This window comes from Leptidea sinapis, chromosome 17 (assembly GCF_905404315.1).
Source record: "Leptidea sinapis chromosome 17, ilLepSina1.1, whole genome shotgun sequence".
NCBI classification, from domain to species: Eukaryota; Metazoa; Arthropoda; class Insecta; order Lepidoptera; family Pieridae; genus Leptidea; species Leptidea sinapis.
The window spans coordinates 353,137-380,133 of NC_066281.1; the positions used below are offsets into that span (position 1 = coordinate 353,137).

General features: G+C 35.0%; 2 protein-coding genes, 1 long non-coding RNA gene and 1 pseudogene across 3 annotated transcripts; 2 read left to right on the forward strand and 2 right to left on the reverse strand.

Moving 5' to 3' along the window:
* Window positions 1-12,011: 12,011 nt before the first annotated feature.
* LOC126969074 (ribosome maturation protein SBDS) lies at window positions 12,012-13,548 on the reverse strand. The gene is made up of 2 exons (XM_050814377.1): window positions 13,332-13,548; window positions 12,012-13,051 (listed from the first exon to the last, which is right to left on the reverse strand). The coding sequence occupies exons 1-2, from the start codon at window positions 13,460-13,462 to the stop codon at window positions 12,427-12,429; spliced, it is 756 nt and encodes a 251-aa protein (XP_050670334.1). The 5' UTR covers window positions 13,463-13,548; the 3' UTR covers window positions 12,012-12,426.
* Window positions 13,549-15,149: 1,601 nt separating this feature from the next.
* On the forward strand, window positions 15,150-16,196 carry LOC126969151 (uncharacterized; annotated as a pseudogene).
* Window positions 16,197-23,232: 7,036 nt separating this feature from the next.
* Window positions 23,233-24,401, forward strand: LOC126969084 (uncharacterized). The gene is made up of 2 exons (XR_007730339.1): window positions 23,233-23,472; window positions 24,215-24,401. It is a non-coding gene; the product is annotated as an uncharacterized LOC126969084 (long non-coding RNA).
* A 389-nt stretch (window positions 24,402-24,790) lies between these two features.
* LOC126969078 (uncharacterized) lies at window positions 24,791-26,997 on the reverse strand. Its single transcript, XM_050814382.1, has 2 exons — window positions 26,581-26,997; window positions 24,791-25,778 (listed from the first exon to the last, which is right to left on the reverse strand). Exons 1-2 carry the CDS (start codon window positions 26,983-26,985, stop codon window positions 25,686-25,688), a joined length of 498 nt encoding a protein of 165 aa, XP_050670339.1. The 5' UTR covers window positions 26,986-26,997; the 3' UTR covers window positions 24,791-25,685.

Here is a 26,997-nt window from a genome sequence, read left to right on the forward strand (position 1 = left end):
CATTGGTGCGCCCTGTACGGACTGGAACTCGCGCGCGATTACACTGGGATGCGGCTGTTTCATATCTAGACACCGTTAGAAAGGGACAAACTATGTCAACCTCAATAAAAAATGACAACTTTTAGTGAAGTAGCGTTAATAAAGATGCTGTAAATATAATTTACAAGACTGACATAAATACGTGAGGATAGTGGAAGGCTTGTGAGTTGGTTTAAGGGCGTATTACCTCGTGAAATAACTAGGCTGCTCAGGTATCCAAAACTCAAATTTTGGGTTTTCAAAAATCATAGGGGTAGTCCACTTACTCACTATCAAGTGAACGTCTAGCTAGTCTCGTCACTGCTTACATAAAAACACGTCAATAAAACGTGTAATGCTAATTTGCCGACGGTACTTGGGGTACTATCTGTTCCGAAAGATCGCTTCCCATTGAGGTCACAGTCAACTCTCAGCAATCTTGTCCAGCAGTCACAAAGATCGTACAGTTCTTTCATTCGGTCCTCGCTGGCACCTACAACGGCAGTCTTTTACGGGCTGAATTGTTTTATATTTAAAAGACCTAAGTATATTGTGCAATTCGAATCAGCAAGCACTCACACCAATACAAAACTACTGTTTTTTATTCATAATATGATGTACCTACAGATGCATAAGACGTATAGAATCTTAGAAAAAAATAAGCATCAAAAGTTGTTGTCACATGATATCAGACAGACTTGTTATAAATTCTTGGCGTGCCAAAATAAAATGTCGAAGTAGTGTGGCGTTTAGTCAGACAATTTGTTGTGTCGTGTTGTGTAAAGGAGGCGCGTTCGTCGGCGTCACGCTTTCTATTGGCTACTAAAAGTCGCTCGTCGATTCATTAGCAATAATTTATGAGGTTCCTAAGACATGTTTTCGTAGTTAGGTTCTATTTGCACGAATTCTTCGCGAAACACTGCCGCTTATATCTAAATTACTCGTTAAGTTAAATTCACCTCCCTTGTTTGACGAAATGTAGTCGGATCGATTACGTAAAATATTTACTGAGGCATTTATTGCTGAACGAGGGACCGTTGCAATCGCAAAGTTAATATGATAGACAATGGCATAATTTTAGGGCTAACATAGGTATATTAGTCATTTCTCTTTTGTATGTGTAAATTTAAATGAATGAATTTATTTTGGAGTGAGTCGGTGGGATTGGGAAGAAGTGATGTTCTCGGAGTGCTGTGATTGAGTCGGTTATATAATGGAGTCATATTTTTTAATTAGAAGTAACGTAAGTCGAATTGACGTGGTGTGATATATCTACGTATCACTTACATTATATATACGCCTGCAATATAAACTAAATGTATACATTCACACAAATGACACCTGTTTGTTCGTTAAAAAGCAATAATTTTTTATTTATCACTTTTGATTAAAATCGGAATAAGAAATGTTTAAGTTTAGATTTTATAGACAAGAGCATCTATTTTTTAAAACAAATAGTAATTTCTAAATATCTGCATGTGATTTATATCAATCACTGTGCAGTATCCATAACCAACAAGCAATGTTGTGATTTTTTTTGTTCTTATCTTAATTCAAGAGTTCATTGAATAATGAACATATTGTCTTTTTCTCAAAATAGATTTATTTTGAATACTTTTGATGGCAATCAAAGCACTACCACCGTTTTGCAAACAAAAGGCGCTCTGAGAGATAAAAAAAGTCGCAAGAAACCCTCGCACTCACAGTATTCTTTTTTGCGCCTTTTTTTAATACAATTTATAATACAGTATGTAATATGTACTTGATTAGTGTTGAAGTGAAAGTTGAACCCTTAGTATTTCAAAGTATTTTTTAAAACAATCACAACAGCGCGAGTTGGGCTCTCATTGTATATGTAAATAACAAGATATCACTAAGCCACTTGTCATTTGGCGAATTCGTCAATTGCTGTCAATAAAAACAGCACTTTAAACATCTGCACAGGGATGTTATTAGCATATCAAATAAGCAATAACTATAAAAGGTAATTTTATATTAATATAACGTTTTTTTTTAAATTTCATCAAAATACTATTTTAACCAAGTTGTTATAAAGAATAGATAGTAAATAACTGAATTGTCTTAAAGTCCACGATCATTTATATATAGTTCTTTTGAACAGTGATCAGTCCTCATAATAAATAGTACACAGTCATATCATTTTATTTTAATAAAATTTCTATTCTAATAGTTAATGAACATATCGCGTGTTGTAGAAACAGATAAATGATTTGCAATTAAAACTTTGAATATTTTAAGTTATTAGCCAAATTGTTATGTTTAAATTTTCACAAGAATTTTGATCTCCTTAGATTATTGTAGGTTAATATTATATCGTTCAGGAATGTTATTAGTTAGTTTCACTTATGCTTGGTTTGTTACCTATAGTGCTTAAGATATATATACAAAAGTTTGCAGTTGCAATATTCGAAAATCAATAAGAACAACGGAATATTCGGCAATTTATACCTATTCGTTACATAATCAAATTATATTGTTATATAGATTGAGTTAGCACTGCCATCAACTTTCTAATCATTGCTACTGCTTTTGTTTTGTACTAAATAATACAATTTTATGTAAACTGTGTTTGTCTGTTTCTACAATACAATACTCAATCATATAAATGCACATATCTATTGATCGTCACTAAGTTATTGGTGTATCTAAGTAACAGTTACCAGAGTAGCAGAATATGCTAGTGGTATCGAAGCTATGTAGAAAAAGAATTTATACTCGATGCCAATTTAAAGTCTCAATGCTCAATATTGCCAAATTTAACTTGCCGTTACAACTTGTTGTTATATTCTAATTTTATTTAGACAAGAGGACGCCAGATAATTGCTCAAATATGGATGTCACATTTTTTTTTTTCAATGTTCATTTTAATACATAATTTTGGCTTGATAGTCATCATAGAAGGTTGATAACTTTTTATTTAATTAATTAATTGTTTAAATATATGTAAGCGAGGAATGCTCGACATGTTATATGTTATGTTAGTGCCAAATGATAAGTTAACTGATAGCAATATGTCGTATCCTAAACCTTGCGTGATTTCTTGAGTACTTTTACTCGGCCTGTGAGGTTCTGATGGTTTCTTTTTAGAAGACTATTTACTAATTGTATTTATACAGGGAAAGTGTTAGATATGTACTATTGTTTGGATATAAGGATGTGGTTGCAGTATAATACTCAATGCCGCAGGATGTAAAAATTGTTTAAATACTGTTTTCTGATAATGACAATCTAGTCTACCAATATCCTATTAGAAACAGATCTACGATAACAGGCGGCTCACTTTAACATTAATAAGAAGAATAAAGTTGAGTTTGTTCAAATATGTACTAGATTCAGGTTTCATATCCATCAGAGTGAAGAAATAAGTCACGTGTAAGTTTCATAAAAAACTTGTACCCTCAATGGAAATGTAAAAGTATTGGCATTTCATATTTTCTTAGTAGTCCTTATTACTGTGTTATAAGGTTTAGTTTCTAATAGAGTGAAATAAAGATCTTCGGACTTGTTGCTCCGCTATACTGATTTAGAGTGTGTGGAGGGCTCACATGTTGCATTAACATAGGCCAAACGACAAATTTTTTCAATGATTTTTATGAATCGTAAAATAGAAACTGACATGTTCTTATCGAAAGAAAGTAACTTCTGTATTTGATTGTTATATTGGTAAGTTTCGCAGTTCTTTAAATCATACTGAAGCATTTTAGGGTGTCCACACATGAGCTGTGACTCGACCATACTAAACACAAGTAGAGGCCACACATTTATTTGTGCCCATATTGCTCTTGCTGTGTTTATGACTGTCACCTATAATCTAGACATATTTGATCAGACAGTTAACTTCAAGTAAAAGGTCTCAGAGTTGGTTTGTGCGCCATTATTTTTACATCCTGTTTGTAAAGCACTGAATGAGCAATGGAACAAGAGAATTTATTTACTCAATTAATTTTATTATTTATGATAGTTTTTTTATTAAATTAATATTTTACTTTATTTTGCATTTTACAATAATTGTAATGGCAGCTGTCCATTTTAACAGTGTGTGATTTAATCAAACACTGTTCAGGGTTTCATGAATTATCCAGCAACGATACATCGAACATAACATTGGGCACAAATATTGTAAACACTTGCTTATTGCTTATAAATAAACTTCATTACTATGAAAAACACGAGAATTATGAAAATATAATTTATGGAACCCTTGTTATAAAGTATATATTAAGATTGTCATTGAGCAATAATTCTGTGAACTGTGTTTCTGTGAACAACAACATGGAGTGTGTTGTGCCAAAATTAAGTGCTAGTCTTAAAAGATTGTTGTTATCATTTTTCAGATTTTATTTAGTCCAGAATGTGTTTGTTCCTGTGCTGTGAATATATATTATAATTATTGTATTTTGTAACAAATCAACACTATTGTGATATGATACGTGCGATGTAATCGCTCCAACAACATGTATAGCTCGATAGATATTATCTAATTGATAGGAACTAGGAAATTTTTATAAAAATATTAATATAATGTTTATCTTCCAAAAGATTATTAGATAAATTGATTTTAATGTTAATAGTAGTTGATTTATATTGTTAACAACGTGTAAATATTATTGTAGACGATTGCCTAAGACGAAGTATGGAGCGAGTACATCGGGCGAGGGTTTGGGTGACATCACAGGGTTTGTTGATATTGTGCGTAAGGATGTCTTTCTACGTGACTTTTATACTTGGGTGATATCCAGAAGAGGAATAGTCTAGGTTATATAAACGGTTGGCAAGGAGACTGATGGAGTCGAGATGAGATGAGTATCGGAGTGGGACTGTGTTGGTTTGTTGATATATTTATAAAGATGCACATAATAATTTAGCCTTGAGCTCGTGCAATACTATTCCAAATTGTTTATAAGAATACTGTTATTATTTCTAAATTGTTATAAAAATATTTTTGTAAATGTAAAAGACAAATGCAACTCTAATTATATTTTTATTGTGCATTTATTCTCAAATTTTATGAACAATTATTACGATATCCGCAAACCCATTGTGGACTGTATTGTCTGCGCCTCAATAGTATTATAAACATATTGCGGAGGCGATTTTTATAAATGATAGTTGTGAGTCAATTTCAAGTAATGTTATGTTGTTTTAGAGTTATTTACATAACACAAGTTGGTCATGTTGCTCAACTGTCGCAATACTACCTACACTGTATGTAGAAGTAAGCACACAGATTGTATAATCTACGATCTTTTATACCGTTATTTATCTAATATTTTACCGTTTTCTTTTGCAAGATGTGGCAGCGCATGTTTATAGTTTTATGTTAATATTAAGAGAGGCCAAATGTTGACTTGCTTATGTGAGACTGTTTTGCCAAGAATCAGAAAATATATTACCTACATTGTTTTAAAATAAATGCTTTTATATTAAACTAGAATTTTATTACCTAGTTTCCCTATAGACTAAATCTCACTATAATCGCCGTCGACACTGTACATAGGTCTAAAAATTGACCCATAATAATTAAGATGATTATTACTTTTGACTTTCAAGGTACTTTATATCCAGTCCAATGTTTCGTTCACCTACCCGCAATACCGCGAGTCGCGAAGTGATAACACGTAAATTAGTGGTGAATGAACTATTGGCTTTTGTGAGTAATAAAATAGATACTTTACCAGAAACGGGTATCATACAAATAAGTTTAAGTGCATACAGTTGTGATGAGATCGAGTCTGCGCGATTGATAGCATACAAATTAGTAGCACAGACAAAAAAATTCATGCGGAGAAGAGATGGCTTGGAGCAAAAGGGCCTACAGGATATAATAAAACTATTAAAAGAATACGATCCGGATTGCTTGCCTACATTTGTGGCAAAAAATCTTACATGCTACCACCAATTACTTTTGATCACAATTCACATAGATGTGACTACATTTTTAAAAGATCTGTCAATATTAAAAAGTGAGGTAGCCAATATTAAGGCGAGATCTTTGAATAGCGACAAGTTTACATCAAATTCTGATTTTGAATACTTGAAACGAGAAATTTAACAAGTAAAACGTATGTTGCAATTTAACTTGCAAACTGAACAAAGTAGCTGTGAACGTTCTCAACGCAATGATAGCGACCCTAATAATCAACAACAACAGCTCGCAAGATCCAGTTTCTAAGGAATCTGTTAAGGCTTCTAGTATTCATTTGGTTTCTCCATGTGCGCCGGATAATAAAAACCAATAGCACTATATGTGTGGAGAGTACACTGAGGGATTCGTACTCCGATCCAAGTGTGACCGCCATGAAGGCATTGGATACCCCTACTAATACATGATCGTATAGGGATATAACGGTGAATACGAATTTTAAAAAGCCAAGTTATATTTCCAAGCCCTAAAATGACAACTTTGTTCTGGTGGAATTTAGAAAAAGATAGAAGCTCGTTAACTCAAGTGGTAGGTAGGTACCTACAGCTCAGATTTCTAGCAAATTAAGAGTGGCGGATTTAACATCGGCAGTGTATGTGTCTCGAGTAAATAAATCGACCTCGGCAGACGACACCCGGGAGTATATGCCCTGTACTTTTCCCGGGGCGTAAAAAGAATAGGGGAGTCCCGGGCCCATGGGTGTCGTAAGAGTCGACTAAAGGCTTTTTAGAAGTGGGAGAGTCACGCTGCCGTCTTTTGACGTCAGCACAATCGGGCCAGACTCGTCCGGGTTAATTACCACACTCGCACAGACTACCGGCGTGAAGTGGCGGCCTAGTCCCGCTATGTTTCGCATAGGTTAGTGTCGAGGACCGGTGGCCATCTTAAGAGTTGTAAATCAATTCAAATATTTAGGTCATATCTTAACGGAATATCTGAAAGACGACTGCGATATTGAGAGGGAGCGAAGGGCGCTCTCGGTACGTAGCAACATGATAGCACGAGGGTTTGCAAAGTGCAGCAATGAATTGAAAACAACTCTGTTTAAAACTTATTGCCTGTGTATGTAGACCTGCCAACTGTTGTGTAATTATTCAAACAAGACTTTAAGTTCACTAAGAGTGCAATATAATGATTCGTATCGAGCTCTTATGAAACTTCCTGGGTATTGCAGTGCTGCAAGTATGTTTTCGAGAGTGCCCGACTTCTTCACAATAATTCGCACAAGAATTGCCTGTTTTTGGGATCGGATGAGACGCTCCAGCAACGGAATTCTGATGACTGTCTCTAGCAATACAAGGTGAAACTAAATGGGTATACTATGCTTTGAACCAGACATTCCTTAGGTCATCTCTAATGACTACGTGAAGTCAGAAATGAATTAGCATTATAATTTAATACAATATTTAAAGTGCTAAGTTTTCGCAAAAAGTATGATTCCCTCAACCCTAATCAGCTGTTTTTTTGAACTCTCTTTGACCTTAAACAGATGAAAAACGTAGATGTGACATAATATCAGATAATAGTAAAATGCCTACGATTCATTGCAGCTGTGAAGCAATTTGTGTTCTCATTTTGACATGAAGACAAAGTTATTTTGTATGTGCATTTGCTTTAGCTGACATTGAAAATACTTCTAAATTTGTATTTACTGTAGTTATGTATTACCCAATAAAGATTTTTTTAATTCTAATCTTATTATGAAACTATGTTATGTTAGTATTTACTCTGATTTCCGCGAGTGTTACAAATTTAAATAAAACACGTTTAAAAGATAAAAACTAGTGTAATTGTAACTGTGTTTTTACATTTTGAGTTTTTTTAAATATGTTAGGTTGAAAAGATCAGCCTGTCTACGTTAATACTCTTTGAATTGTGCTTTGAAACCCGATATTTACTGCTCTGTGTGTGTGTAAATGTCTATTCTAAAGACATATACACATACTTCAATGTAGAATTATTTGAAGTTTTCTTCAAGTTATATTGAAAATAATTCCAAATTTGTAATTGTAGATTATGGGTACCACAACGGCACCTTTTTCTGCCGTGAAGCAAAATTGTGTAAGCATTATTATGGTTTGGTCTGAATGGCACTGTAGCTGTTCTTATTACTGGGCAAATGAGTCTTGACATTTTAATTCAAAAATGTTTTATCCAATAAAGATAATTCTAATAGACTCCTATTAAGAAATTGTTCTTCACGGATTTTTTTTTGTCAAATATGGATATCTTTGACCATCCTCGTATTAATAATATGTACTCCATTCCCGGACCGGGTTTTGTACCCGGCCTGGGTATGGAATGGGGCAGTTATTGAGTTTTTCGTAGGAAATTTCGTGGGAATTAAACATAGTGAAACGTGGGTGGAAAAACCCTTCAGGAATACAGACGTGAAACTGTGTAATGTTATGTAATTTCTTATTTTGTTTATTTGTTTCAATAACAGGAAGTAAAAAATGAATGAATAATACCAAAGACACAAGCCACATTTCATGTAGTGTCCTTAATCATAGATTATTGTTTATGTTTAAGTGCATAGGTAGGTGACCTCATCTGTTTATAAACAAAGGCCCCGCCTAAAACTGGCAGTCTCATTAAATTTAGGGTTGTCTAAGAAAATAAATTGAAAAATAATATTTTTATTTCGTAGGAAAGTCTTCTTTTTTTTTATTTATTTATTAAAACTTAAACATCACCATACTATTGCATATGACCCAAATAACGTACCATTGAAGGGATGTTATACCCTTTCTGGTTCACGTTGTATATATAATAACGATATTTTCAAAAGATGGATGGACATCCATCTTGATAAAAATAGAAAATGAGTTATTTAATATAAGTAAGTAATTGTGATTTATTTAATTTACTTTTTTGTAAAATTAGTGGTTAGTTAATTTGATTTATTAGTGGTAATTTAATTGTAATTTTGATTTCAATTGTATTTTGTGTGGGTTATGCCTAAAATAAATGATTATTATTATTAGTTTTGTTACTAAACCAACTTGTTATAGGAATTATATTATAGTTATACCAAAGTGTCAGTGTACCTACTTTTAAAAAACTCGTCGATAAGTATGCACAAGTTCGTACAAAATGAATAACTCGGCAAGTCCGGCAATAAGCGTGGACAAGACCATTCTAGATTGCGTTCGAGCGTACAAGTCTTTCAGCCTCAGTGAATATATGCTTATTTTTTTTTTATGCGTTCACCTTTCAGCCTACGTTTTGTCTTTGTCTGTATTCGACGCATCGACGATTCGACGATCAAGTTCAAGTCCAACAATAGATATGCCTCTTCTGCATGCTGTTGATTTTAATATTTTTTTTACACTGTGTGCGATAATTGTTCCAACTTGAGAGATAGGATAGTTTTTATTTCGATTTGTGACCCTAAATATTTTTTGATTTCAAATTTAATTTCTGTATGAACAATTCCATGAGATTAAGTTTCGAATTTTGTTGCACAGTTTGATAGTTCTGCTGCGATATTATTTCATTAAAAGAACAGATAAACACGATATAACGAGCCTGCACTTGGTTTTAATTTAAGTTCATTTGCGTTTTGAAATTCGTTTGAGCTCATGTACTAATTCATTTTGTTTTTCTCGTGTTAAGTCCAACCACTGTTTAGGCATTATCAGCCACCGTTCAGGCATTATCAGCCACTGTTCAGGCATTATCAGCCACTGTTCAGGCATTATCTATAAATAAATTTAAATGTTTTATAAAGAAATGGCTCTGTCGTAAATCCTATTATTCCGCTGCTGAATATCTTAATGATCGGACAGCGTGGGACTAGATTATGATTTCTTTATAGCGATAGAAATCACTACAATATTGTATATATTTTTATTGGAAAGAGCTCAAATAAAAGAATGCTGGGAGTTTCTTGCGCCGCTTCTTCTCTCTCAGAGCGCCATTTGTTTTCGAAGCGGTAGTAGTATATAGTAGTTATTAGAAATGACATCAAAAAGAATTCTAAAGGGATCAATTTTGAGAAAATAAATGCCTTTTTATGCCTTTTTTAAGTGATAAATTATTTTACTCTGAACCAATTAGATATGTTTTGCAAGGACACGTTAATTTTTATTTGACTGTTTGATAATATTTTACACTAATGCAGTGTCAAAGTGATTTGATGAAAGGTAACCATGGCATTTATCGTGACGTTTGATATTTGTTAAATTCACCAAGTGGCAACAACTCTATGTATACCAAGAGCAGGCATCGGATGGACAAGGGCTGACTTGCATGAGTCGGAATAAGCGCGTTAGCACCGGCGTCAACTCAGGGGCACACATTCTAAGCACGATTGAAGAAACATCATCTGGCCCGCTCGACTTCCCAACCTCCAACGAAAACAGAGCTCGCCAAACAGTTTTCTGTCTGAACTGTACTTCAGGCATAGAGTCGAGTTGGAGGAGAAAAGAAGAAGAGAGAAGATCGCGTCTCTCTTTTTCCGTATGGGCCAGTATTCCGTATGGTGTCATTCCTCATGTGCAACGGCGGCATGGAGGGTTGGTTGCGACAACCACCAGAACTTGCGTGTTCCAGTCGGGTCAGTCTAAAGCTAAAGCTGCTCGCCGATTTTGATAGCCAAACGCGGCGGGTCGCTGGTGGTCTTGTATATGGTATAACGTGGGCGTCGGATAGGCACTACACTCCTGACCAGGCAATGGTCGAACGTTACGAGAGGGCGCCGGTCCTCGACACTAACCTATGCGTAACATAGCGGCACGAGGCTGCTACTTCACGCCGCTATTCTGCGCGAGTGTGATAAGACGTCAGCGTGACTCTCCTATTTCAAAAAGCCCTTAGTCGTCTCTTTCGACAGCCTTGGGCTTGGGACTCCCCTATTCTTTTTATGTGACAAGACGTGCAAGTCGTCTGCTTCCCCGGTGCGAAAACAATAATAATTTTATGAAAACCACACTAAAACCGATCTAGACATATTGCCATATATTAAGCTATGGGGTTTAATCATCATGTTGTTATTCTATTTTTATGGAAGAGGAGGAGAAACTAGTGTATGGATCACCTGATTTTAAGTGATCACCACCACTCATTAACTGCAGGCAGTTGAAGTATATTATACTGGATAATTTTTGAACATAAAGCAGAATGAAAGAATCTTTAATTTTCATACTCTCCTTTACATTGTATAAGTTCCCTTACAGTATATGATGAATATATCAGGCGACAGTCACGTAGATGAGCGTTTCCCATTTACAGGGTCGCGACCCGGTACTGGGTTATCAAATTGAAATACCGGGTCGCAACATTCCCGTCTTGTTTTTAAAAAAAAGGCGAAAGGATAAAACTTTCGTCATTTTCGCGAACTTGGATGCTTTAGTAGAATATAAGCAGGAGCTCCATACATTGCAATAAAATAGTTACATAAGCGATACCAATTTTAAATGTATTATACCTAATGGATGATTATTATTTTACTAATAGAACCAGTTTGGGTTTTAAATTATAATGGCACCTCTTCACAATCGGCGACTACACGCGAACACGATCGTGTTAGGGCTTATTCGTTTCTAGTCGCCGATCATTGTCTATAGTCGTCATAGTGATCGCGGCCATCGGTGAAAGGGAATTCGTGTGTAGTTGTGTGCACACCATCGCCGATCATTCATTCACTGGAGGACACTGGACGGTGAGAGAAGCTGTAAGTAATTCCTAACGTCGTCGCGGCGTTGTTTTGTTTACCTTTTATATACAAGATAAGATACAATGACTACTGGGTGGTCAAATGAAGAAACATTTAAATTCATAGAACTTTATCAGAACTACCCAGAAATATGGAATCCCAAACAATAATACCACAAAGATAACAATAAATTAGGTATATAGGTACTCAGATATTTATCGTAACTATGAGGTTTATAATCACTCACCAATATTATTAAATCACAAAATCAGTTATGTCCATGTGAAAAAATTACTGGGCCAAAAGGAATAATGTTTGGGAAACACTGACCTTTTGTTTAATGCAGACAATGTATCACTAAGTTTAATGATGAAAAAAAATAAGCAATAGTTTGTTTAAAAATAATAGTTGTTTTTAATATTAATAAATAACACATTTAAGTTTTTCAATTAACATTGTTTTCTTAAAAAATTACAAATTGCTCAAATTTTTCTCATCCAATTTGTTTCCATCAATGAGACCTGCACTAAATGTTATATCAGACATATTTTTTTGTATTGACCTCACAGGTCAAGAAATGTGTATTTAAAGGTTTTAAAAGTAGTAGCTTTTCAAAAGCTTCTCATACTACTGATAAGAAAAAGTTATACATACTCCATGAAGAAATTCCTTACATATAGCTGCAACATATATGCAGTTTCTCTTCTAGTACTTGTGACATAAAGTGAACTTAATTTATCAAATAGTCGGAAATTAAGATACTATGGGTATGAATAGTATAGTAATTATAGCTGTAACTATATCTTTACAGACTTTGTTCTCCTTCAATAGTCTCTTTTAAACTTAGAAGTTCAAACTGGCCACTTCCTTTTGTTTCTGATCTTATCATATCATCTAAACTTCTGAAACTTCCAGGATCTATGAGGCATATTATGTTAGCGGTACCTGCATCCCAAGTTTCTTCTTCAACTGTAGTTGTCAACTTAACAGCCTTGTCTCTCACTTTGCGAGCTTCTTTTCCACTCAATAGGATTCTTACCCTCATTTGGGCTCTTTCCAATGGTAACTCTTTTTTGACCAGTTGTATTACATCAAGAGCCTGTTGCTTAGCATTCTTGTTAACATTTACTGAAAAATGTATATCTTTCATAGCCTTCTCAATTATTGAAACAGGGTATGGACACTTTGTTTCAGGATTAACACATTTGTCAGCTACAGTTGTGGCAATATCTTTCAAAAGAGAGTCAATTTGTGAGTGTCTCTCTTTATCTGATACTTGCAATTCACCCTTTTCCAGGATTTCCTTACATATTTCCGTTTGGTTGTCTTTTCCAAATACTTTTATTAAATCTTCCTTCTTTGCTACTTGCCCCTTAGATACATTAGTAAATACAGTATGTGTTTGCAATACTTCATCAATATCTGTTTCGCTGCAAGGGAAAGCTATTATTAATATATATTTATATTAATATATGTGATGATATGATAATGTTATATATATATATATATATATATATATATATATATTATATTGTAATAATTAAAATAAATTTAATATAGCTTCTTTAAACACACACATATAACTTTTTAATAAATGGATGTAATTTTCGGTATATTAAATAAATACAAAGAGGTGTCTTAGATTCCGAAATATAAGCACATACAAGGTGAAATATTAGATTATTAAAAAGTATCAAGTTATCAACTCACACTTTGTTTCGCCACGATATTACTTTATTTCGGTAGCATGCTATTTCAAATCTTTTACCACCTTTTTTTAATCGAACTATAGCAACATTAGTCAAACGAATCTGATTTGTAGGTGTAAATATTTTCGACATCTTTTTATTTATTTATTTGAACTCATGCATTGAATCTATAAGACGTAGTTTCAAAACAATTATTTATTTTTTAAAAGGTACTAATCGGGCGAATGAACTGTCGACGTGACATCTGTCTAGATCTTGATTCTTGACAGTCGCCTTGCGAGGGCATTAGTCGTTAGGCAGAGTTGGATTAGTCGTTAAAATTGTTAACTTTTAACGTAAAATATTAAAACACTGTAAAAAAATAAAAGTAACTATCGTTATATTATGTTATTGCATAGTAATACATCACTACTTATTTGATATTTTAACATAAGCACAACATTTTATTTAGGTGAGTACTAAAATCTACATAGGTTTTATTTATTTAATTAGATGTACCAAGAATAACTCAACTTAACATTAACAATTGATTTGCACTTACGTACTAGTTCTTGGTTCTTTATTCTGGTTATGTACATTCAATATTTAAAGAAGAGAAATAATTCATTAATTTTATTTTTTTCAAATGAATTCTAATATGATATTATATAATGTGAGCTTAAGATAAGTATGAAATAACAAAAATAAAAATAAGAATAATTGATAAGTAGTTAACTAGTTAACAATCTAAAACAAGCTATTGTCTATCGTGGTCGTAATTTTTTCTAAAACTTTTTTCTATATTATGCGGGCTACACACCTTCAGTTTTAACTGTGCGATTTAACTGTACAGTTATACATAGGTGTGAAGAACAAACAGTTGAACTGTACAGTTTTAACTGAATCTAATCAAAATATGAATAGATAAATCTGTACAGATATAACTGTACAGTTAAAACTGAGAGTGTGTAGTCGAAACTGCGCAGTTTTGTCACAGCGAGCGTGAAGTGAACACGTATCGACCGTGCTATCTGCCTTTGCGAAAACTTATCGACCATGGCTCAACGCGAATGGCTGGAAGAGTTTATACTACTATACCAATCGGAGCCTTCGTTATGGAAAATAAAGAGCAAGGATTATCATAATAGAGTAATAAAAAATTCAGCTTATGAAAAGCTTATTTTAAAACTACGTGAAATAGATTCTAAAAGTAATAAAGAGGCTGTTTTAAAGAAAATTAATAACCTACGCTGTACGTATAACAAGGAACATAAAAAAGTCATGGCCTCAAAATCTGGATCAGGCGCTGAAGATATTTATGAGCCAAAGTTTTGGTATTACGCACTACTACATTTCTTAGACGATCAAAATATACCGAGGCCTAGTCGGTCGAATTTGGATGAAGAAGATGAGGTGAATAAATGAAACTTATTCTTTCTTAAATAAGAAAATTATATATTAAAATTTGTTAAACTTATCTTTGTTAAATAAGTATAATTTTATTAAATAAAATAAAATTATTTTGCCAAGGGACCTGACCTTCATTGTTAAAATAGTTCATAAATTCTTCTCTTATCATTTTGGGTGTTCGACTTATGTTTCCCACATTTCTTCTTTCTAAAGCAATTATAAGCTGCAATTATAAGAAATGGCTTTACAACGCACACCACCCGGTCAACTAGGCAGCAACGCTGTAAAGAGTGCTTCGGATTTGGACATACCTACCTCAGCTATCATGGATACTTTCGTAAATATACGGAAGCGTAAACAGCCGGAGAATTGTAATTGCTCGGTAATAGACAGTAAAATTGATGAGCATCTCGCAAAATGGTCTTCCAAAATGGATAGAATTGTTATCGAAAGAATAACACAATCAATTAAATCTGTCCTGACATCAGAGCTCTCCCAAATAACTAAAAGTTTAGCGGGGATCAACACAGCCATTACAGGGCTACGTTCTGATTACACAACTTTACAGAACTCGATGAAGGATGTAAAGGACCGAATACTGGAAATGGACAAAAGTCTAACCTTTTCGGATGCACGCCAAGACTCTTTTGATACCCGCTTAAAATCCTTGGAAAGCCACACCTCAAATATTAACAGCTTTCCTGACCAGTTATCAGTGCTAGAGAATAAATTAGCAGCTTCCGAACAGCAGGCAAGAGAGTGTAATATTGAGATCTCAAATGTTCCTGAGAGGCGGGGGAAAAACTTAATGTCTATCATGACAGCGTTGGGATTAGCGGTGAATTTTCAAATTCAACCAACTACAAATATTATATCACTTCATCGTGTCCCGCATGCTGTTTCGAAAGACAATCGACCTAAAAATATTGTAGCAAAATTAACATCTAGAATACTTCGAGATAACATGATAGCAGCTTGTCGTGTTAAAAAAGGCATTAGGTACTTCGGAACACCTCTCAATAACTGGCTCCTCACATAAGATATTTGTAAACGAACATCTAACATTAAATAATAAACAGTTATTTCGCGAGTGCCGTGAACGTGCAAAACTCCACCAATTCAAGTACGTATGGATTAAACACGGTACTATACTGGCACGCAAATCCGACACGTCACCGGTTGTTGCAGTACGTAGTAAGCAGGACATCACAAAAATCAAATAAAATAAAATACCCTACTGTGCTGTGCCCGTTTGTAGTGTACCGTTTTAGCGTGAAATTTACCTACCATTTTAGTTTATTTTATGTAGTTAAAACTTGCATCCTAATGTGTACCTTGAATGTTTATGTTTTGAATTTTTTTGAAATAGTCTTGCTTAACCTTTGTTACTTTTTAAGATTATTATTGTCTCTTGATTTTCAAAAGTTTAATATCAACCTAATAATAAAATATTACTTAGTCAATGTAATTATGCTTATTAAATATTATTTAGTGTGTTTATCTTTATATAATTTTATCCATATTAATTTTTATCTAGTAATGTTTATAAACGTACGTAATACTAACATTTGCCAGGTCAACATGTGTAACAAGACTTTATTACTACTTATCATACGTCATATATATCAGATACGTTCTATATAACGTTAAAGTAAAATCTAAAATTACTATAATCAAAGGTGGATAAACTGTTGTCTATATATTACCAAAACAGTCGTGGCCTTAGGACTAAATTACACACCTTGTATATGAATATTCTTTTACATGACTATGACGTTATTATTCTTACAGAGACATGGCTTCATCCCGATATCTTAGATACTGAATATATTGACGACAGATGTAACGTATATCGTAGTGATAGGGACCGGGCTGCGACCGGGTTGCGAGACGGCAGCGGCGTGCTAGTGGCGGTGCGCCGGACACTCCGCTGCGCCGTACGTGCCTCCCGGGCCAGCCGCGTGGCCGTTCGTTTGCAATGCCGCCCCGTCACCGGTATCTGCTATTGTTGACCACATCATGCTCGAATTACGCACAGATATGGGTCGATACATTATTTCTAATGCTTACATTCCTCCTAACCAAGGTAAAGAGGTTTACTTCTCTTATTTTAATTACTTACAGGACATTTTACAACACACTGAAAATTACACTTATTATCTATTTGGTGACTTTAACCTTCCTACGATTAAATGTAAATAAAATTTATAATGGAAATAATTATCTGGAGCCTGTACGCTGCAGCTCATGTCAATTAAGTAATGCCTTAATTAAATTCATGTCTATTATGAATATCGTACAATATAATAATTTACAAAATAAAAATGATAGAATATTGGACTTATTTTTATCAAACGACGGCGAGGGCGTAGTATCAAATGCTTCTATGGCACTAGTCCCAGCAGATACACACCATCCTCCATTTTATGTTACTGTGCCATTTTCCAGATTACACAATATACCTCATAAGCCTAAGGCAAATTATTGTTTTAAAAATGCAGACTACTCAATTATTAATAATAAAATTTTGAAAACAGATTGGGATAGCCTAGTGTTGAATAACTCAGCCGTAGTCTTTGTTGATATATTTTATGAAACTATCTATGGATTTATTCGAGATCATATTCCAACTCATACTCATAATTTTGAGTAATAAAAAATACCCCAGTTGGTTCAATTCTTCTTTGATACACATCTTTAAAAATAAACACAAAGCCTGGATCAAATGGAAAAAGTACGGTAACAGGATAGATTACGAAGAGTTTTCTATGTACCGTAGGCGTTTCAAAAAGGTGTCGCACCAGTGTTATACTGAGTACATGAATCTCATAGAGGACAGTATAAAAGATAACGTCAAAAATTTCTGGAAATATGTATCTAGTTTTAAAAACAGTAATGACAATGTTTGTTATAAAGATAAAATAGCTAACAATCCATTTGAATCCTGTAACTTATTTTCCAATTTCTTTTATTCAGTTTTTGAACCTTCTGAAATTACAAATGATGTTAAATTTAAAAATTGTGACGAATTAAACAATGTCTTGTACTGAGTGGCATAACTATCTCAACAGATGATGTCATAAAAGAAATTGAAGTCCTTAGATATTAATAAAGGGTCAGGGTTAGATAATATTCCACCAATTTTTTTGAAAAATACTGCTCAATCCATTTTTAAACCTATACACCTAATATTTAATGAATGTTTACAAGAAGATTTTTTCCCGTCAGTGTGGAAGTTAGCTCGTATAACACCAGTCCACAAAAGTGGATCTAAGAAAAATGTTGAAAATTATCGACCCATATCTATCTTACCTACTCTGTCGAAGCTTTTTGAAAAATTAGTACATGCGGCTATTTATCCCAGTTTGCATAATATCATAGGTGCTTATCAGCATGGCTTTGTTCAAAGACGCTCTACTGTTACAAATATGTTAGTGTATACTACAGAGCTTTTTGAAAATATTTTCAACAACACTCAAACTGACAGTGTATACACTGACTTCCGAAAGGCTTTCGATAGAGTGGACCATAAACTGTTACTAGAAAAGCTTTCATCTTATGGCATTTGTGGAAATCTTTGGCATTGGTTTAAATCTTACATAACCAATTGCTTTCAAAGGGTTGTCATTAACGGATATGAGTCGGACACAGTTCTGATAAGCTCCGGAGTTCCACAAGGTTCAATTCTTGGTCCCCTTCTTTTCATTTTATTTATAAATGACATCAGCGCATGTTTTCAATTTAGTAACTTTCTTCTGTATGCTGATGATCTTAAGATATATCACTCCATTAGCAACTTAGATGATAGTCATCAACTACAAAAAGACTTGGACCGTTTGAGTGTTTACTGTGACAAAAATAAGTTGGATCTTAACTTAAACAAATGTAACTACATATCCTTCACACGTAAAAAAAACATTATTAACTCTACTTACTCTCTTTGTGGAACTTCTCTTGTTAAGGTCGATAATGTCCATGATTTGGGACTAAGTCTAGACAGTAAATTAATTCTTGATACACATATTGATAGGATAGGTAATAAAGCGAACAAAATGTATGGTTTTATTATGCGAACTATGCGTAATTTTAAGAAACCCTCAACGTTGTTACTTTTATACAAAACGCTTGTACGATCACAACTTGAATATGCTGTTTCTATTTGGAACCCACTTTACAGTAAATACATACAGTATCTTGAATCAATACAAAAAAGATTTTTACGCAGTATGTATTACAGGTGTACAAGAGCCAATATTTCGTATGATCAATTGCTTGAAAAATACAATATTCTAGATTTAAAAGCCAGACGTGAACAACTTGAAGTAATGCTTCTATATGATATATGCCATAATAAATATGATTGCATTGATCTAACACGCAAGCTGTATTACCGAGTTCCTGTGCGTCATCTCTCTAGGGCTACACGCGCTCATCAACTTTTTGCCTTAAAAAAGTGTCGTACAAATGCTGGCATGCGCTCTCCAATTCATAGGATGGTCTCATCTTATAACCAAAACTTCCTTACATACATACATACATAAAATCACGCCTCTTTCCCGTAGGGGTAGGCAGAGACCACTTCTTTCCACTTGCTACGATCCTTACATACTTCTTTCGCTTCGTCCACTTTCATTATTCCTTTCATACATGCTCTCCGATTTAGGGTACTCTTGACCTGGCCTTTTTTCAAGACGTCCCTGATTTGATCTTGAAACGTCCGCCTAGGTCTACCCCTTCCAACACTTTCATTCACACTGGCCTTATACACTTTCTTCGTCAATCGTTCTTCATTCATTCTCTCGACATGTCCAAACCATCTCAGCATACCTTTCTCAATTTTTGTCACAGCATCTTCTTTCAGACCACAACGTTTTCTTATCTCACTATTTATTATCCTGTCACTCAGTGTAACTCCTATCATACTTCTCAACGCTCTCATCTCAACTGCATTTATTCTGCTTTCATGTTTCTTCTGCCACACCCAACTTTCACTTCCGTACATGAGTGTTGGAACCAACACCCTCTCATGCACAGCCAAGCGAGCCTTATTAGACACCTTCTGACTGTTCATAAAGGAGTGCAAAGCTCCATTCACCATGTTTCCTGCATTCACTCTTCTTTCAATATCACTCTCATAATTTCCATCTCTTGTAAATTTAGAACCCAGATACACAAACTCATTCACCTGTTCAATTTTTTCATCTCCAATCACGATATTGCAGTCTGTCACTACCTCATCTCTTTCAAGCACCATCACTTTCGTCTTCTTTACATTCATCTTCATTCCCTTCCTACCAAAAGCTCCATTCATAGCAGTTACCATCTCTTGCAACTCCTCAGCTGAAGATGCAAGTAATACTTGGTCATCAGCATAGAGAAAACATTTGACGAGTAACTCATTCATTCTCAAACCACTGTCATTCTCTTTTAAACCTGTCAAGCAATTGTTCACGAACAGATTAAACAGCCACGGTGACGCTACACATCCCTGCCTAACACCTCTTTCGATATTAAACCATTCAGTGTATGCCCCGTTTATCCTTACACAAGCACTAGAATCTCTATAAAGAGATTGCAATGCTCGTATGAGGACACTGCTCACACCGCTCGTGGACAATGCTGACCACAATTCATTCCTCGCCACTCTATCATAGGCCTTTTCTAGATCCACGAACGCGCAATAGACCTTTTTGTTTTTAGCCAAAAACTTTTCGGCTATGCACCGCAAGGAAAAGACCTGATCCGTACATCCCATTCCCTTTCTAAATCCCGCTTGTGCATCCCATACTTTTTCGTCTGTTTCATTCACAACTCTTTCAATCAACACTTTTGCATACAATTTACCGACGACGCTGAGAAGGCTTATACCGCGGTAATTTCTGCAGTCTTGTCGTGACCCATTTCCCTTATACAATGGCACGATTACAGCTTTGCACCAGTCTCCTGGTACTTGCCCATTTCGCCAGCACAAATTGAAGAGGCGGTACAGCTGGCTAGCCACTATGCCCTGACCAGCCCTCAGCATCTCGACGGTAATCCTGTCATACCCTGCAGCTTTACCTAATCTCATACTTTTCAATGCTTTCACTATTTCATCCATGCTTATCTCACTTTCATCAACATTTATATTAGTTTCAATAGAAGCTGCCGGATGTTGTTCATGCACTTCCTCTCTTTCAAACAAACTTTCAAAATACTCTTTCCATCTCTTTAGCACACATTCTTCTCCTCTTATAATGTTCCCATCTTGACTCCTGATTATACTGAGCTCCGAGGTAGACGTTTTTCCTCTGGCTGTTTTAATGGATTTCCTGAAGAACTTAATGTTTGACTGGAAATCTTCAGTGAGCCTCCTATCAAAATCATCCTTTCGTTCTTCTTTCTTTCTAGACACAACTGCTTTCGCTGCTGATTTCAATCTTTTATACTTTGTTCTTGCTTCCTTTATCTCGTCATCCGTTGCCTTTTGTACTTTTTGGTTAGCTTTTGTTGCTAACCAATCCAACCAAGCTTTCTTCTTTTCATGCACCACCATTTGTACCTCTTTATCCATCCACAAATTATAGTTCTTTCTTCCTTTCCTTCTTTTAGCTACCCCGCATACCTCAACAGCAACATTCACGACCCCTTTCTTAAATGTCTACCACAAATCTTCAATCACACCTATCTCTTCTATGCCTTTAAAACTTTCTTTCAGTTTCTCTACATACTCGTCTTTCCTTTCTTTTTCTTGTAGATTTTCCACTTTTACTCTGTCCAAAACACTCGTAGGCTCAGCTCGTCGGTGTCGCCAACGTTTAAAAAGGCCGCGCATTCGGGCTATGACCAGGAAGTGGTCTGTGTCGAGACCTACACCGCGGTATGCCCGAGCATCTAGTACTTTCTTTCTCAGTCTTTCATCTACAATTACAAAATCAATCATACTTCTAGACTCACCCTCATCTCTTGTATACAAATGGATCTTTTTGTGGTTAAACATTGTGTTGGCCACGCAAAGATTCCATTCCAAGCATACTTCAAGCAGGCTTTTTCCATTTTCATTCACTCTCTCGTCCCCAAACGAACTCCTTCATAGCCATCACGCTTTACTCCAACCCATACTGTCCCAAAATTCCTCTCTCTCTTTTTTGGCTTTTAATGACCCACCTCCACACAGATCTGTCGGTGCATAGACCCCAAGGATAAACAAGCGAGTGAGTCCGACTTTTAACCTAATCCAGAGGAGTCTTGGGCTAACACATTCATGCTCTATCACACATTCTACTATTCGAGCGGAAAGAATCACACCAACTCCCTGACAGCCTCGGCTGGTTTGGGGGACTCCGGACCAGTATGCCGTGTAGGGACCATGAACCGTGGTATCACATCCTTTCCTCTTCGTTTCATTCACGCACAGAATATCTATGGATCGTTCATCCATCATCTGACATACTTCATCTACCTTATCATCCACTCCTCCTCTTACATTCAACGTAGCAAAGCGGCTCTCCATGGGCCGCTTTTCGCCCCCGCGAGAAACGAGACGTGATGGGTGGCGAACCACATCGCCGCCATTTTGGTGAAATAACCTATTTTTATTTGTCTCCATTGCGTTACCACGAATAGCAAGGGAAAGGTTTGTCCACCCCAGCAGAGCCCCGCATGCCAGGGTAAGGCTAGCCTGATTCTGGGTCGCCCGTTCCCAGGACAGTGTGGCACGCTAACGACTAGGCTTGCCCCTAGCCATGCATCCATCCGCGCGGCAGACGTTGGATTGGCGGAGAGGGTAGGAATAGGGAAAGGGAAAGATAGGTGGTGTGAAAGGAAGATTGGTAAGTTAAAGTGGGTAATAGGAAATGTAGGATATTACAGCCCAGGAGGGCAAGGATAAGGACAGTAATAGCTAGGGGAGCCGGGGTCGCATAGCCGTATACTATACCACAACTTCCGGACAGGTAAGTTGACATTGACATACTAGAAACAAGAGTGGGCACTTTAAGAAACTGATATTTAACAAGTTGCATAAAATAATTTCGTAATCTTTGTGACTAATATTGTTATATAATGTGGATAAGTTTTAATATATATATATATATATATATATATATATATATATATATATATATATATTTCTATGATTCTATGTATGTGTATATGTATGTATATTAAAACCTTTGGGATAACGTGAGTTTAGTGAATTTGTTTCTCCAACACAAATAAGTAATCTGTGGATAACGTAGTTGATTATACATGTATTTATATTGTAAGAATTGTAATTATTAAGTAAGATGTCATGTATAGTTGTTTGTTGTTCCCAATAAATAAAATAAAATAAAATAAAGGTTCCATAGTATATCGAAATATCTGTTGTACATCCTGGTATGATGGTTCCGGTATCATAGTCTTCTCGATCAAAGCAATCTGGATTTGTATAAGAATTTGGCAGTTTTCTAATTCTCTTCAATCCCCAAGCGGTCGCACGCGACCGCGCGCGTGACGTCACAGCAACAAACGCTAAATCCCCAAGCGGTTGCAGGCGACCGCGACCTCTCTACCTACTTTACGCCGTATTTTAATAATGTTACAGACTACTTTTGTATGAAGAAGTTTGGTTAGTTCCGTTTTTTGATATATTTGCCATCATTCTAAACTAAGAAAATATAACATAATCTATGGCCGTTTTTAATTTCGTTCTGTTTACAATTCGCGGTATCGGAAGTGCTGTGTGCGTGTTTCTTGGAACTTTGTTTGGTGATTCATTGGATTTATATCAGGTTAGTACTGATTTGTTTATGTAAATACTGTTTATTATGAGTGAATTAATCTATTTCGATAATTAGTTTTATAAAATACGTTGTAAAAACTAGAAATATAGTCTTAGTAAAAACCTGTAGTATGTTACCGATTTTCAAGTATTTTATGACGATATTTGTTTGTATTTACAGTAATAAGAGCATAAAAAGCAATAACAATCGTTGTCACAGCGATAAAACAGTGCATAAGTTATTTATTTGTGAAATAAAATCAATTCAAATTGTATGTTCAGAGCATGAATAATGGCGGTTTGTCTTACAAAATCTCGTAGGCCATTTTGGTCTTTATACGTATATCGCTATAGGCACATTTTGTCTGTCACCTATGGAAACCGTTTTTGTCGATAGGGACGGGCAGTGTGTCGCGAGTTATGCGATTAGATTTGTTATTGTCGATAATTACTCTAGTATCTTGTAAATGAATTTTTATTTTTGATTATTTATTTTTGCGAGTAAATGTATCCTACTATAATTATAAATGCGAATGTTTGTGATAATGGGTGTATGTATGTTTGTTACTCTTTCACGCAAAAACTACTGAATGGATTTGGTTGAAACTACAGTAATATACATTATACATCAGTATAACATAATGGGAAACATTTTATCACGAAATTCTAGCGGGTACGAGTACAACGCGGGTAAAATCGCAGGTGCGGGTGGTATAAAATTAATACTTATTATTCTCGTTTTTGTTATAAAGCATGTCAACTTGGCGTGGCGGCGATGAGACCACCTGCGGAAATCCTCGACCTCCTGTATGCCAAGGACGAAGATGACGAGGAGGAGGAGGACAACACTGAAGATGACAGTGATGACGAATCAGAACTGTTTTGATTAACTATAGTGCATGTTGTTTATGTGAAACTAATAAACTTTCTTTTACATTTTGTGGCCACGTTATTATTTGAATAAGAAATATATATGTATTTTTTTTTATTTTTTCATTACAAATATAGTTACTATCCTAATATATAACAAGTTATATATTACAATAACGACTATCGATGAAATCATAACAAGGTCAAGGGCATCCCTAGTTATTTTTATGGTTCGTGACGTCGAGTTTCAAGTGGTCTAAACGTAAACATTATGAGCTATATATATATATATATATATATATATATATATATATATGCAGAGTAGATCCTTGTTCTTTTGTTTATACTTGAGTATTTATTTATTTTTCGTATAGCCGCCCACAATATAGTTTCTAAAGTTTGAACATGAATGCCATAATAATATACTTGTATTATGAATTTATTTTCATGCATAATAGTTAGGAAATAAATCAATAAGTACATTGCCGTTTACAGAATAAAAAAATATGGTTTGGTTGTAAAGTAATTATAAATTATAGACAACGCGGTATTGCCGACGTCATCATCGCGTCATTATCTGTCTAGCGATAGTGCTGACGATTATTTTTTTTGAAAAAAATCTGCCAATCCTGAGGGGTTAAATCAAATAAAATTATTTTGCCAAGGGACCTGACCTTCATTGTTAAAATAGTTCATAAATTCTTCTCTTATCATTTTGGGTGTCCGACTTATGTTTCACTCATTTCTTCTTTCTAAAGGTTCCATAGTCGAAATATCTATTGTACATCCTGGTATGATGGTTCCGGTATCATAGTCTTCTCGATCAAAGCAATCTGGATTTGTATAAAAATTTGGCAGTTTTCTAATTAGATAATTATGTAATGCACAACATGCCATAACGACGGACTCAATTTTATTTGGATGTAAATTTATAGCCGTATGGAAGATTCTGAAACGTGAAGCCAGAATGCCAAAGGCATTTTCCACAATTCGTCGTACGCGCGAAACACGATAATTATAGATTTTTTTATCTGTTGAAGTCAATTCTGCTTGTCTGAAAGGTTTTATCATCAGGTCTCAACGGAGGTCATCAGAAACAAAAACGTATGGCAAACGTCTCTGAGTATTTCTTACTGCTTCTTCGCTTGGAATTTCCAATTGGTTGTTTCGGAGCATTTCAAAAAATTTCGTATTTTGTAATACGCCTCCATCTGAAACTCGCCCGTTTGTACCGAAATCACATAATAAAAACTGATATTGAGCGTCAACAATAGCCATAAGTACCATGCTGTGGTGTGTTTTATAATTGTAAAATTCCGATCCACATCCTTTAGGTGGAGTAATAGCAATATGTTAAGCATCTATTGCGCCAAGTAGATTTGGAAAGTTCCATCTTTCTTCAAATAATGCACTAATTGCTTTCCATTCACTGCAACTTTGTGGAAACTGAAACAAAGAAAATATTACAGATTAACGTGATGGAATCATCGGGTGCAACATCAGTGTCTGAAAATGAAGCAGTGCATTCAGAGTTAGATGTTACTGAAAATTTTTCAGCTCAGAGTCCTGCAGCTTTCACCTGCTCATGGTTCGGCATCTAAACGGCAAACAAAGCGGAAAAAGAATGAAGATTTAACAAAAGTCGTTTTGCAATCCATTCAGGACCACTTTAAACGGCCGACATATCAAGACGATCGCTACGACATTATCGGAAAAATGGTAGCATTGAAACTTCGAGACTTTAAAAATAAACAGCAACAGCTGTTGGCTGAAAAAATAATAAATGAAACTTTATTCGAAGCTGAGATGGGAAATCTTACAATGCCACATAGAGTAAGGGCTCCAAAAACAATGATACTAAATAATTTTCGATTATGGTCAAGTAGTTCAACTTCTATACCATCACCATCTCATAGCTCTTAGCCATCATCGTCTCATAACTCTATGCCATCACCATTACAATATACAGGTACTTCAAATCAGTCACCCATGCATCAACCTCAGTACTATCAAGCAGACACACTAGCACCTCAGATGACAAATATAGTATCACAAACAAATACATCTTCATATTATGGTCAAGAAATTCAAGAGACACAAGCAATAAATGCTATGGGTGATACTACGGTCCAACTATCAATCCCGGACTGGACAGACGAAACAGCGGGGTCATATGTATCGCGATTTACAAATGATTAAAATTTGAATAAAAAATAAATAAATAAAACATGAGTCTTTTTATTTTTACCTTTAAGTAGTCCTTGTGTAAAACCTTATAAATTGCTTCACAGGTTTCTGGTATGATGGCGGAAAGTGCTTGTGGCGATATTATTGTAGAAAATTTTAAACATTCATAAGAGGTCCTTGTAGCTAAAAATCTTAAAGTTGCCGTTAATCTTTCATGAGGTGTTATAGCATTTCTCAATATGGTGTCTTGCCTTTTTATTAATGGTGTCACTAATGAAAGCAGATGCAAATATGTATCTTCATTCATTCTCAAATAATTATTGAAATCTTTTGGAGTAATTCTCAATTCATTTATCAAGGATGTGTGTGAATACGATTTTCTCAACAGAAGCCAGTGTTTACACCACAATTCACGTTTTTTTCGTTTTCTTCTATTTTCTTTTAACACATACATTAGCCCTACCATCGCTAAAGCGGC